This window comes from Mustelus asterias, unplaced genomic scaffold, assembly GCF_964213995.1.
Source record: "Mustelus asterias unplaced genomic scaffold, sMusAst1.hap1.1 HAP1_SCAFFOLD_494, whole genome shotgun sequence".
Classification (NCBI taxonomy): Eukaryota; Metazoa; Chordata; class Chondrichthyes; order Carcharhiniformes; family Triakidae; genus Mustelus; species Mustelus asterias.
This window is the reverse complement of record NW_027590446.1, coordinates 179086-192344: the sequence shown is the minus strand read 5'-3', so window position 1 is coordinate 192344 and position 13259 is coordinate 179086. Positions and strand designations below refer to the sequence as shown.

The 13259-nt window shown below is 54.1% G+C and overlaps 1 protein-coding gene across 1 annotated transcript in view; it reads right to left on the bottom strand.

Moving 5' to 3' along the window:
• Window positions 1–5494: 5494 nt before the first annotated feature.
• LOC144486854 (glycogen phosphorylase, muscle form-like) overlaps window positions 5495–13259 on the bottom strand; it is a 20176-nt gene continuing 12411 nt past the window's right edge. Inside the window, exons 2-3 of the mRNA XM_078204874.1 lie at window positions 13049–13144; window positions 5495–9984 (exon numbers count right to left, since the gene is read on the bottom strand). Of these exons, the coding sequence (XP_078061000.1) occupies window positions 9832–9984; window positions 13049–13144 (249 nt within the window). The 3' untranslated portion in view covers window positions 5495–9831. The remainder of the gene's footprint in view (window positions 9985–13048; window positions 13145–13259) is intronic.

Genomic DNA, 13259 nt, shown 5'->3' with positions numbered 1-13259 from the left:
GGTGCAGGTACACCCACAGTGCTGTTAGGGAGGGAGTTCCAGGATTGTGATTGGACATCAGTCAGTCCCCGTGTGTGGTGTAGGTACACCCACAGTGCTGTTAGGGAGGGAGTTCCAGGATTGTGATTGGACATCAGTCAGTCCCCGTGTGTGGTGTAGGTACACCCACAGTGCTGTTAGGGAGGGAGTTCCAGGATTGTGATTGGACATCAGTCAGTCCCCGTGTGTGGTGTAGGTACACCCATGGCGCTCTCAGGGAGGGAGTTCCAGGATTGTGATTGGACAGTCAGTCCCCGTGCGGTGTAGGTACACCCACGGCGCTGTTAGGGAGAATGTTCCGAGGATTGTGATTGGACATCAGTCAGTCCCCGTGTGGTCATTGGTCAGAACATTGAATACAGGAGTTGGGACGTCTTGTTGAAGTTGTACAAGACATTGGTAAGGCCACACTTGGAATACTGTGTACAGTTCTGGTCACCCTGTTATAGAAAGGATATCATTAAACTAGAAAGAGTACAGAAAAGATTTACTAGGATGCTACCGGGACTTGATGGATTGAGTTATAAGGAGAGGCTGGATAGACTGGGACTTTTTTCTCTGGAGCGTAGGAGGCTGAGGGGTGATCTTATAGAGGTCTATAAAATAATGAGGGGCACAGATCAGCTAGATAGTCAACATCTTTTCCCAAAGGTAGGGGAGTCTAAAACTAGAGGGCATAGGTTTAAGGGGAGAGATACAAAAGGGTCCAGAGGGGCAATTTTTTCACACAGAGGGTGGTGAGTGTCTGGAACGAGCTGCCAGAGGTAGTAGTAGAGGCGGGTACAATTGTGTCTTTTAAAAAGCATTTAGACAGTTACATGGGTAAGATGGGTATAGAGGGATATGGGCCAAATGTGGGCAATTGGGATTAGTTTAGGGGTTTAAAATAAAGGGGCGGCATGGACAAGTTGGGCCGAAGGGCCTGTTTCCATGCTGTAAACCTCTATGATTCTATGATTGTGATTGGACATCAGTCAGTCCCCATGTGGTGTAGGTACACCCACAGTGCTGTTAGGGAGGGAGTTCCAGGATTGTGATTGGACATCAGTCAGACCCCGTGTGTGGTGTAGGTACACCCACCATGCTGTTAGGGAGGGAGTTCCAGGATTTTGACCCCAGCCCCAGTGGCTCGGAGGGGGAACTTGCAGGTGGGGGTGTTCCCCATGTGTCTGCTGCCACCCCCCCCTTGTCCTTCTAGGTGGTAGAGGTGGCGGGTTTGGAAGGAGCCTTGGCGAGTCGCTGCAGTGCATCTTGTAGATGGTACACACTGCTGCCACTGTGCGTCGGTGGTGGAGGGAGTGAGTGTTTGTGGTTAGCGTGTCGATCGAGTGGGGCTGCTTTGTCCTGGATGGTGTTGAGCTTCTCGAGTGTTGTTGGGAGCCGCACTCATCCAGGCAAGTGGAGAGTATTCCATCGCACTCCTGACTTGTGTCCTTGTAGATGGTGGATAGGCTTTGGGGGGAGTCAGGAGGTGAGTTACTCTCCGTAGGATTCCCAGTGGACAGGCTTTGGGGGGAGTCAGGAGGTGAGTTACTCTCCGCAGGATTCCCAGCCTCTGACCTGCTCTGGTAGCCACAGTGTTTATCTGGCTGGGTCCAGTTCAGTTTCTGGTCAGTGGTAACCCCCAGGATGTTGATAGTGGGGGAGGGGGATTCAGCGATGGGAATTCCATTGAATGTCAAGGGGGCGATGGTTAGATTCTCTCCAGTTGGAGATGGTCATTGCCGGGCACTTGTGTGGCGTGAATATTTTGCCACTTGTCAGCCCAAGCCTGGATATTGTCCAGGTCTTGCTGCATTGGGACACGGGACTGTTTCAGTGTCTGAGGAGTTGCGAATGATGCTGAATATTGGGCAATCATTGGCGAACACCCCCACCTCTGACCTTCTGATGGAGAGAAGGTCATCGATGAAGCAGCTGAAGATTGTTGGGTCTTGGACACTAACCCTGAGGGACTCCTGCAGAGATGTCCTGGAGCTGAGATGACTGACCCTCCACAACCATCTCCCTCTGTGCCAGGCATGACTCCAACCAGCGGAGAGTTTGACCCCTGGTACCCATTGATCCCAGTTTCGCCGGGGCTCCTTCATGCCACACTCGGTCCAATGTGGCCTCGATGTCAAGGGCTGTCACTCTCACCTCACCCTCTGGAATTCTGCTCTTTTGTCCCTGTTTGAACCAAGGCTGTAATGAGGTCAGGAGCTGAGTGACCCTGGGTGAAACCCAAACTGGGCGGCACCGAGCAGGTTATTGCTGAGCAGGTGCTGCTGGATAGCGCTGTCGATGACCCCTTCCATCACTTTACTGATGATCGAGAATAGACTGATTGGGTGGTAATTGGCCGGGTTGGATTTGTCCTGCTTTTTGTGTCCAGGACGTACCTGGGCAACTTTCCACATTGTTGGATAGATGGCAGTGTTGTAACTGTACTGGAAGAGCTTGGCTAGGGGAGCGGCAAGTTCTGGACCACAAGCCTTCAGCGTTGACTGGAATGTTGCAACATTCCCAGCCTAAAGAGGACTGTGTTAGGGAGAGAGGGGGAGAACTTTCAGGTGGGAATTCCAGAGCTTTGGGCCACCCCCAGCCAGCTGAAGGTACGGCCCACAATGGCAGAGTAAGTGGAATGAAGGCCAGAATCAGAGGAGTGCAGAGATCTCGGTGGGTCATAGGGCTAGGGTTGGAGTGGCACAGCAGCACAGCGGGTCAGCACTGCTGCCTCACAGCGCCAGGGACCCGGGTTCCATTCCCGGCTTGGGTCACTGTGGGCGTGGAGTCTACACGTTCTCCCCGTGTCTGCGTGGGTTTCCTCTGGGTGCCCCAGTTTCCTCCCACAGTCTGAAAGATGTGTAGGTTAGATGGATTGGCCATGCTAAATTGCCCCCTTAGTGTCCAAAGATGTGCAGGTTAGGTGGATTGGCCATGCTAAATTGCCCCTTAGTGTCCAAAGATGTGCAGGTTAGGTGGATTGGCCGTGCTAAATTGCCCCCTTAGTGTCCAAAGATGTGCGGGTTAGGTAGATTGGCCGTGCTAAATTGCCCCTTAGTGTCCAAAGATGTGCAGGTTAGGTGGATTGGCCATGCTAAATTGCCCCTTAGTGTCCAAAGATGTGCAGGTTAGGTAGATTGGCCGTGCTAAATTGCCCCTTAGTGTCCAAAGATGTGCAGGTTAGGTGGATTGGCCATGCTAAATTGCCCCTTAGTGTCCAAAGATTAGTAGGTTAGGTGGATTGGCTATGCTAAATTGCCCCTTAGTCCCAGGATGCAGAGATTAGAGGAATTAGCAGGGTAAATATGTGGGGTTATGGGGATAGGGCCTGGGTGGGTTTGTGGTCGGTGCAGACTCGATGGGCCGAATGGCCACCTTCTGTACTGATGGGATTCGATGATTCTATGGGGTTAATCGAGGGGGGTTCTTAAGCAGGAAGCGGGAGCCCAGTGGTGGTAGTTGGCGTGGGTTAGGACATGGGCAGATTGGCCCAGAGAGTGGCCTGGGGAGGTGGGGGGACAGTCAAAGACGCAGGTGATGGCTTCTGCAGTCAAAGAGCCAAGGTGACAGGGTGGCGGGGAGAAAAGTCGGGCGATGTTACAGCGGTGGATGTCGAGAGCCCTGGAACCACGGAGCTCAGCTTGGGGGTGAAGCAAGATGCAAAGGTTCTGGTGGAGCAGGGTTCGAGGGGAGGGGCAATGATTGGATGAGGGCACTCAGATATCCCTCGGTGCCCATTCCAAAGCCCCACAATCTGTCCTCGTTTCCCAACAGCGTTTTAGGTTTCATCGAATCCCACAGTGCAGAAGGAGGCCATTTGGCCCATCGAGCCTGCACTGACCACAATCCCACCCAGATCCTATCCCCGTAACCCCGTGCATTTACCCTAGCTAGTCCCCCTGACACTCGGGAACAATTTAGCATGGCCAATCCACCTAACCCGCACATCTTTGGACACGAAGGGGCAATTTAGCATGGCCAATCTACCTAACCCACACATCGTTGGACACTAAGGGGCAATTTAGCATGGCCAATCCACCTAACCTGCACATCTTTGGACACTAAGGGGCAATTTAGCATGGCCAATCCACCTAACCTACACATCTTTGGATTCGGAGAGGTTGGATAAACTGAGATTGTTTTCACTGGAAAGACGGAGGCTGAGGGGAGACCTGGTCTACAAAATGATGAGAGGCACAGACAGGGTGGATAGTCAGAGGCTTTTCCCCCAGGGTGGAAGTGTCAATTACGAGGGGGGGCACAGGTTCAAGGTGAGAGGGGGGGACATTTAAGGGAGATGTGCGGGGGGAAGTTTTTCACGCAGAGAGGGGTGGGGTCTGGAACGCGCTGCCAGAGGAGGTGGTGGAAGCGGGTACATTAGCAACATTTAAGGTGTATCTTGATAGACACAGGAAGGGGAGGCGAACAGAGGGTTAGAAACCGCATATGGGTGCAGACTTGGTGGGCCGAAGGGCCTGTTCCTGTGCCGTCTTGGATGTTATTTCAAGTTAAGAGGCAAAAACTTTAACAAGTGGAATAATGGATGGGGGGAGTGTGGGGAGTAACATTGGCATTTCTCAGTACAGGCCAAGGAGACGCCTCATTGAATGTGTCACAGCATGGCCACTGGTGGGAGGGTGTAACTGCAGCGTGACTGTTTAAATACAAGTTTTACATTAGGAATGGGAAAGTGTGACCATAAGACATCGGAGCAGAATTAGGCCACTCGGCCCATCGAGTCTGCTCCGCCATTCCATCATGGCTGATATTTTTCTCATCCCCATTCTCCTGCCTTTTCCCCATAACCCCTGATCCCCTTATTAATCAAGAACCTATCTATCTCTGTCTTAAAGACACTCAATGACCCGGCCTCCACAGCCTTCTGCGGCAAAGAGTTCCACAGATTCATCACTCTCTGGCTGAAGAAATTCCTCATCTCTGTTTTAAAGGATTGTCCCTTTAGCCTGAGGTTGTGCGGTTCTAGTTTTTCCTACCAGTGGAAACATCCTCTCCACGTCCACTCTATCCAGGCCTCGCAGTATCCTGTAAGTTTCAATAAGATCCCCCCCCCATCCTTCTAAACTCCATCGAGTACAGGCCCAGAATCCTCAACCGTTCCTCATACGACAAGCTCTTCATTCCAGGGATCATTCCTGTGAACCTCCTCTGGACCCTTTCCAAGGCCGGCACATCCTTCCTTAGATACGGGGCCCAAAACTGTTCACAATACTGCAAATGGGGTCTGACCAGAGCCTTATACAGCCTCAGAAGTACATCCCTGCTCTTGTATTCTAGCCCTCTCGACATGAGGAATGTGCGTGGAGTGTGCGGTGCAAGAGTTCAGAGAGATGGAGGCTCGCGGCCCGCCTCTTTCTGTGGAAACCCGCGACACGGCGTCTCTCCCTCTCCCTGCCCCCCCTCCTCCCCTCCCAGCATGCAGCCCCGCCAAATAACAGATCCAGGAAAGGTCTCAGATCGTCACTTTTATTCTGGGTCATGGCCGAATGTCAAGACAGCCGCGCACAACACCGTATGGCACTGGGGTGGGGAAGGGGGAGGCATGCAGCTCGCGGGGGCGGGGAGACAGGAGTCATAGACACGACACCACTCTGAGTGGGGGGAGGGGAGAACCTCCAGCGAACCTCTGAAGGCGAGTGGGAGCGGAAGTTGGGGGGGGCGGGGGGGTTAACGGTTCCCAGCTTTGTCCAGTTACCGAGGCAACTGTCTGAAGGGGCAGGGCGGACGGTGAGGTTCTGCGAGTTGCCCTCAGTACCATCCTGCTGTTGGCTCAGTCGTTGAAGGAGGCCGGAGTCGGCAGTCCTCGAGGTCACCTTTTCCCTTCAGCGTTTCGGGAACAAAATCAGCCACAAGTCACTTGGGGCGGTGGAGCTGGCCCAGATTTCTCAGCGGGACCCCAAAGGCTTGTACTGAACACCCCCAACGTTGTGGCTTGAATAGAGGCCGCTCCATGGCTGGTTGGCTTGTCCATCGTTACTGGCATTCATACTCTTCATAATGAAACAATAGTACGTGTCAGCCAAACCCCACAGCTCAGTGGCGGGCGCGGAGAGCGGGAGGCGGAGACCGAGAGACAGAGAGCGAGACGGAGACCGAGAGACAGAGACCGAGAGACAGAGACCGAGAGACAGAGACCGAGAGACAGAGACCGAGAGACAGAGACCGAGAGACAGAGACCGAGAGACAGAGACCGAGAGACAGAGACCGAGAGACAGAGACCGAGAGACAGAGACCGAGAGACAGAGACCGAGAGACAGAGACCGAGAGACAGAGACCGAGAGACAGAGACCGAGAGACAGAGACCGAGAGACAGAGACCGAGAGACAGAGACCGAGAGACAGAGACCGAGAGACAGAGACCGAGAGACAGAGACCGAGAGACAGAGACCGAGAGACAGAGAGCGAGAGACAGAGAGCGAGAGACAGAGAGCGAGAGACAGAGAGCGAGAGACAGAGAGCGAGAGACAGAGAGCGAGAGACAGAGAGCGAGAGACAGAGAGCGAGAGACAGAGAGCGAGAGACAGAGAGCGAGAGACAGAGAGCGAGAGACAGAGAGCGAGAGACAGAGAGCGAGAGACAGAGAGCGAGAGACAGAGAGCGAGAGACAGAGAGCGAGAGACAGAGAGCGAGAGACAGAGAGCGAGAGACAGAGAGCGAGAGACAGAGAGCGAGAGACAGAGAGCGAGAGACAGAGAGCGAGAGACAGAGAGCGAGAGACAGAGAGCGAGAGACAGAGAGCGAGAGACAGAGAGCGAGAGACAGAGAGCGAGAGACAGAGAGCGAGAGACAGAGAGCGAGAGACAGAGAGCGAGAGACAGAGAGCGAGAGACAGAGAGCGAGAGACAGAGAGCGAGAGACAGAGAGCGAGAGACAGAGAGCGAGAGACAGAGAGCGAGAGACAGAGAGCGAGAGACAGAGAGCGAGAGACAGAGAGCGAGAGACAGAGAGCGAGAGACAGAGAGCGAGAGACAGAGAGCGAGAGACAGAGAGCGAGAGACAGAGAGCGAGAGACAGAGAGCGAGAGACAGAGAGCGAGAGACAGAGAGCGAGAGACAGAGAGCGAGAGACAGAGAGCGAGAGACAGAGAGCGAGAGACAGAGAGCGAGAGACAGAGAGCGAGAGACAGAGAGCGAGAGACAGAGAGCGAGAGACAGAGAGCGAGAGACAGAGAGCGAGAGACAGAGAGCGAGAGACAGAGAGCGAGAGACAGAGAGCGAGAGACAGAGAGCGAGAGACAGAGAGCGAGAGACAGAGAGCGAGAGACAGAGAGCGAGAGACAGAGAGCGAGAGACAGAGAGCGAGAGACAGAGAGCGAGAGACAGAGAGCGAGAGACAGAGAGCGAGAGACAGAGAGCGAGAGACAGAGAGCGAGAGACAGAGAGCGAGAGACAGAGAGCGAGAGACAGAGAGCGAGAGACAGAGAGCGAGAGACAGAGAGCGAGAGACAGAGAGCGAGACGGAGACCGAGAGACAGAGAGACGGAGACCAGGAGACGGAGACCGAGAGACAGAGAGCGAGAGACAGAGAGCGAGAGACAGAGAGCGAGAGACAGAGAGCGAGAGACAGAGAGCGAGAGACAGAGAGCGAGAGACAGAGAGCGAGACGGAGACCGAGAGACAGAGAGCGAGACGGAGACCAGGAGACGGAGACCGAGAGACAGAGAGAGAGGCGGAGACCGAGAGACAGAGAGCGAGGCAGAGACAGAGAGGGAGAGAGACGGAGACAGAGAGGGAGAGAGACGGAGACAGAGAGGGAGAGAGACGGAGACAGAGAGGGAGAGAGACGGAGACAGAGAGGGAGAGAGACGGAGACAGAGAGGGAGAGAGACGGAGACAGAGAGGGAGAGAGACGGAGACAGAGAGGGAGAGAGACGGAGACAGAGAGGGAGAGAGACGGAGACAGAGAGGGAGAGAGACGGAGACAGAGAGGGAGAGAGACGGAGACAGAGAGGGAGAGAGAGAGATGGAGACAGAGAGGGAGAGAGAGAGATGGAGACAGAGAGGGAGAGAGAGAGATGGAGACAGAGAGGGAGAGAGAGAGATGGAGACAGAGAGGGAGAGAGACGGAGACAGAGAGGGAGAGAGATGGAGACAGAGAGGGAGAGAGATGGAGACAGAGAGGGAGAGAGATGGAGACAGAGAGGGAGAGAGAGAGAGATGGAGACAGAGAGAGATGGAGACAAAGTGATGAACTAGAGTAAATATGGATGAGAAAGACAGCAGGGAGACAAACCAGAAGAAGTTAGGAAGTAGAAGGAGGCCAGCGAGAGAGAAGGAAGGATTGATGGACAGGGAGGTTAGACCAATGCTAATGGCTGCCCCTCCCAGGCCTACATGACAAGGTGCAGCACGTAACCCTGACCCACCCCTCTGCTGTGCACCCAGGGCCTGGGGGAGATGGGGGATGGTGCACGATTGGATGTGGCCCCCCCTAGATAACACTGAGTGGCCTAAAAAAGGCAGCTGGGAAGAGGCGGGGAGGCCTTCGGAAATTGGGGGCAAACTCCTCGAGCTGCAAGGGCTGGGAAATTCACCAATTTGGACAATTCTGCCCATCTTCCATTGCAGGCACACGGAGGGAGAATTCGCTCCCCACCTCAAGGTTTCCCAGCACGGGGGGGGCGGGGACGGATGAGAAAGGCCTTCGGCCAATTCAGAACAGGTTGCGATTTCCATCCCCCCCGCCGTCCTTGTGAAAAGATGACTGGAGTTTGGTCAGGCCAAGTCGTGTTTTGAGCTGACATTTTAGCGATTAAATTCAACACCTTTCTTTTTCAGTGTTGCTTCCTTTAAATATTTACACATAAAAATAAGTTATTCACACATTAAATACACACACACACACGCACAAGGGAAGACATGACTTTCTGCTTCTCCGCCATGACCAATGCCAAAGGTTAGGGAGAGAACGGCAGCCATTTTGTTGACAACCACGGGGTCAGCGTAGGCATTCTGGGAGCGGGCGGTCTCCGTCTCATCATGAACTGCCTTACGGGGCATCGCAAGGCAACCTCTGTTCGTTTTCTCTCAAAGGAGTTTTGCGCTTTTAAACACCCGCGCGCCAACATTAGGCAGAACGTTCCAGAAACAAGAACTGCTCGACCGCAAAGCACGTTGTGGGGGGCGGGGGGAGGGGCCACCTCCGCTCGGAGCTTTGCCTCCCTCGAGGGCCAAAGGCTTCTTAGTTTGAGGGGCATCGGGGGAGGAGGCACACAGAGGGCCCTTGCTTTGGGGTAGGCTCCACTCAGGCTAGGTAGGCCGCACGTCCTGAATTTCCAGCCCATCTGCCCATCCCAGTGGGAGTTAGGGCAGGAAGGTGGGCGGGAAGGGCAACGGGCAACTTTCAACACGGGATGGTAACTCTGAAAACAAAGGGGCAAGCAATTGACGTACAGCCCCCCCGGCCCAAGTCGGTGGCCTAGGCGGCCATTTTGGAAATGACTCCCCCTCTCACTATCAAAGCATGCAACATAGCAAGCAAAACAAATCTTGGGTTATACGTGACGGAGCAATGGGAGGGAGCGGCAAAGATGGTCTTTTTCCCTCTCCCCCCATCCCTTCCCCCGCTGCTCGGGCCTCTCTGGGAGCAGCCAAGATGGCCGGCTCGGAGAACCGGCGAGTTGCCTTCCAGGAGGGCCAAGCTAGCGGGCAGCACCGAGGCGGGCGCTCGGGAACATGAATGAGAGGGCGAGGGAGCCGGCGTGCGAGGGGCCCGGGGGTTGATGAGAAAGGGGTGTGGCTGGGGGATGGGGCGTGCGTGGAGGGGACAGAGCGGGATGCCAGGGGGAACATTAGTCCCGGGGTTCGTTGGGGGCAGGAATCTTGTGCTTGCTTGGTTCGACGCCCCAGATCTGCCGGGCATACTCAGCGATTGTCCTATCGCTGGAGAACTTTCCGGAAGTGGCGATGTTTCTAATGACCATCTTGGTCCACTCTCTGGAATTCTGTAGGTGGAGAGATATGGGAAAGGGGGGGGGAAAAACAAAACACATGGATTAAGAGGTGTTGGGAGAGGTTGCGGTGGGAGATTTACAAGAACGGGAGCAGGGATGGTGGGGTAGGGGGGGAATTCAGTCAATGCGGAGAGACTGGAAGAATCTGGGATCTGACGAAGGGTCATCCAGACTTGAAACGTTGGCTCGATCCTCTCCCCACAGATGCTGTCAGACCTGCTGAGATTTTCCAGCATTTTCTGTTTTTGTTTGATAGAGGTTTACAATGTTGTGAGGGGCATGGACAGAGTGGATAGTCAGATGCTCTTTCCCAGGGTAGAAAAGTCAAGTACTCGGGGACACGGGTTTAAGCTGCGTGGGGGAAAGTTTAGAGGAGATGTGCGAGGCAAGTGTTTTACACAGAGGGTGGTGAGTGTCTGGAACGCGTGCCTGGGGAGGTGGTGGGAGCGGGTACGAGAGCGGCGTTTTAGGGGTAACTAGACGAACACATGAATAGGATGGGAATGGAAGGATACAGACTCTAAGTGCATACGGTTTTAGTTTAGGCAGGCATCATAATGGGCGCAGGCTTGGAGGGCCGAAGGGCCTGTTCCTGTGTTCTACTGTTCCTGTACTAAGGGGCAATTTAGCATGGCGAATCCCCCTAACCCGCACATCGTTGGACACTAAGGGACAATTTAGCATGGCCGATCCACCCTAACCTACACATCGTTGGACACTAAGGGACAATTTAGCATGGCCAATCCACCTAACCTGCACACCTTTGGACACTAAGGGGCAATTTAGCATGGCCAATCCACCTAACCTGCACATCGTTGGATACTAAGGGACAATTTAGCATGGCCAATCCACCTAACCTGCACATCGTTGGATACTAAGGGACAATTTAGCATGGCCAATCCACCCTAACCTACACATCGTTGGATACTAAGGGACAATTTAGCATGGCCAATCCACCCTAACCTACACATCGTTGGACACTAAGGGACAATTTAGCATGGCCAATCCACCTAACCTGCACACCTTTGGACACTAAGGGGCAATTTAGCATGGCCAATCCACCTAACCTGCACATCGTTGGATACTAAGGGACAATTTAGCATGGCCAATCCACCCTAACCTACACATCGTTGGATACTAAGGGACAATTTAGCATGGCCAATCCACCCTAACCTACACATCGTTGGACACTAAGGGACAATTTAGCATGGCCAATCCACCTAACCTGCACACCTTTGGACACTAAGGGACAATTTAGCATGGCCAATCCACCTAACCTGCACACCTTTGGACACGAAGGGGCAATTTAGCATGGCCAATCCACCCTAACCTACACATCGTTGGATACTAAGGGACAATTTAGCATGGCCAATCCACCCTAACCCCCACATCTTTGGACACTAAGGGGCAATTTAGCATGGCCAATCCACCTAACCTACACATCTTTGGACACTAAGGGACAATTTAGCATGGCCAATCCCCCTAACCTGCACACCTTTGGACACTAAGGGGCAATTTAGCATGGCCAATCCACCTAACCTACACATCTTTGGACACTAAGGGACAATTTAGCATGGCCAATCCCCCTAACCTGCACACCTTTGGACACTAAGGGGCAATTTAGCATGGCCAATCCACCTAACCTACACATCTTTGGACACTAAGGGACAATTTAGCATGGCCAATCCACCCTAACCCCCACATCTTTGGACACTAAGGGGCAATTTAGCATGGCCAATCCACCCTAACCCCCACATCTTTGGACACTAAGGGGCAATTTAGCATGGCCAATCCACCTAACCTGCACATCTTTGGACACTAAGGGACAATTTAGCATGGCCAATCCACCTAACCTACACGTCTTTGCCCTTTATTTCAGATTCCAGCATCCGCAGTGTTTTGCTCTTCGATCAGAATCTGGGATCGTTCCTCTCGGAGCCAGAGGAGTTAAGGAGAGGGGGATGGGAGAGATTGAATCGAGGTGCTCAAAACCACGACGGCAGGGGGGGGTTTGGATGGAGTAAATGAGGAGGAAGTGTTTCCCCCAGTGGCAGGAGGGTGGGAAACAGATTGAAGAGAATCGGGAAATATCCAGAGGGTGGGGGAAGAGGAGGAGAATTTAATATTTTGAACAGCGAGTTGTTACGATCCGGATAGATACTTGGAAGGGGTGAAAATTCCAGGGATTGGGGGAAGGGAAAAGGCAAGGGGGGAGGGTACTGGGGCGAGTTCTTTCAAAGAGTTGGCACGGACGCGTGGAGCCGAACGGCCTCCTCTGCGATGAGATTCTTTCAAAGCGTGCGGACGCAAGTTCCCAGTTTTACCCCAATCAGAGGGGGGGGGGGGGGGGGGGGGGGGGGGAATGGCAGGACTGAGGTGGGCTTGGGGTCGGTGAGCTGACCCGGACCCATCTCCTTGCCCCCTATTCCACCATGAAAGGAACCAATCGCAGAAGGTGCCATGGCTCCGTTAGCCTGAGCGTTTCACCCTGCTTTCCCCCACCCCCCCCACCGTGCTGTCCACACCACCCCCCCCCACCCCGATAATCACAGCCTCCCCCTCCACCCACTCCCCTCAACAGCCACAACCCCCAGCCACCTCCGAGGGGGAATTAATTCATGGGGAGGCAGAAAATTGCCAGCAATGAACGGTGATCGATAGAACTTTCATAGAATCACTACAGTGCAGAAGGAGGCCATTCGGCCCATCGAGTCTGTACCGACAACAATCCCACCCAGGCCCTATCCCCGGAACCCCATCTATTTACCCCGCTGATCCCCCGACACTAAAGGGGCAATTTAGCATGGCCAATCCACCTAACCCACAAGTCTTTTGGACTGTGGGAGGAAAACCGGAGCACCCGGAGGAAACCCACGCAGACACGGGGAGAATGTGCAAACTCTGCACAGACAGTGACCCAAGCGGGATTCGAATATGGGTCGCTGGCGCTGTGAGGCAGCAGTGCTAACCCACTGTGCCACCCTGATTCACAGCTCTGAGCACCCCTGCACAAACCCCCCCCCCCCCCCCCCACACGATAATCGAGCACACTAACCATGTAGAGGGCATTGACTCGCTCCTGGCACTTGATGTAATCTTCATAATCGGCGAACACCTTGAATCTGCAGGAGGGCGAGAGACGGGAGGACGGGTGGTTAGCGATTCAGGTGGCTGGCGGTCCATGGGATAAAGTGTGTAGCTGGCAGCAGCCCGGGAAGGCACCTCGGTACCCACTCCAGACGATGCCAACAGCCTGCTTCCCCCTA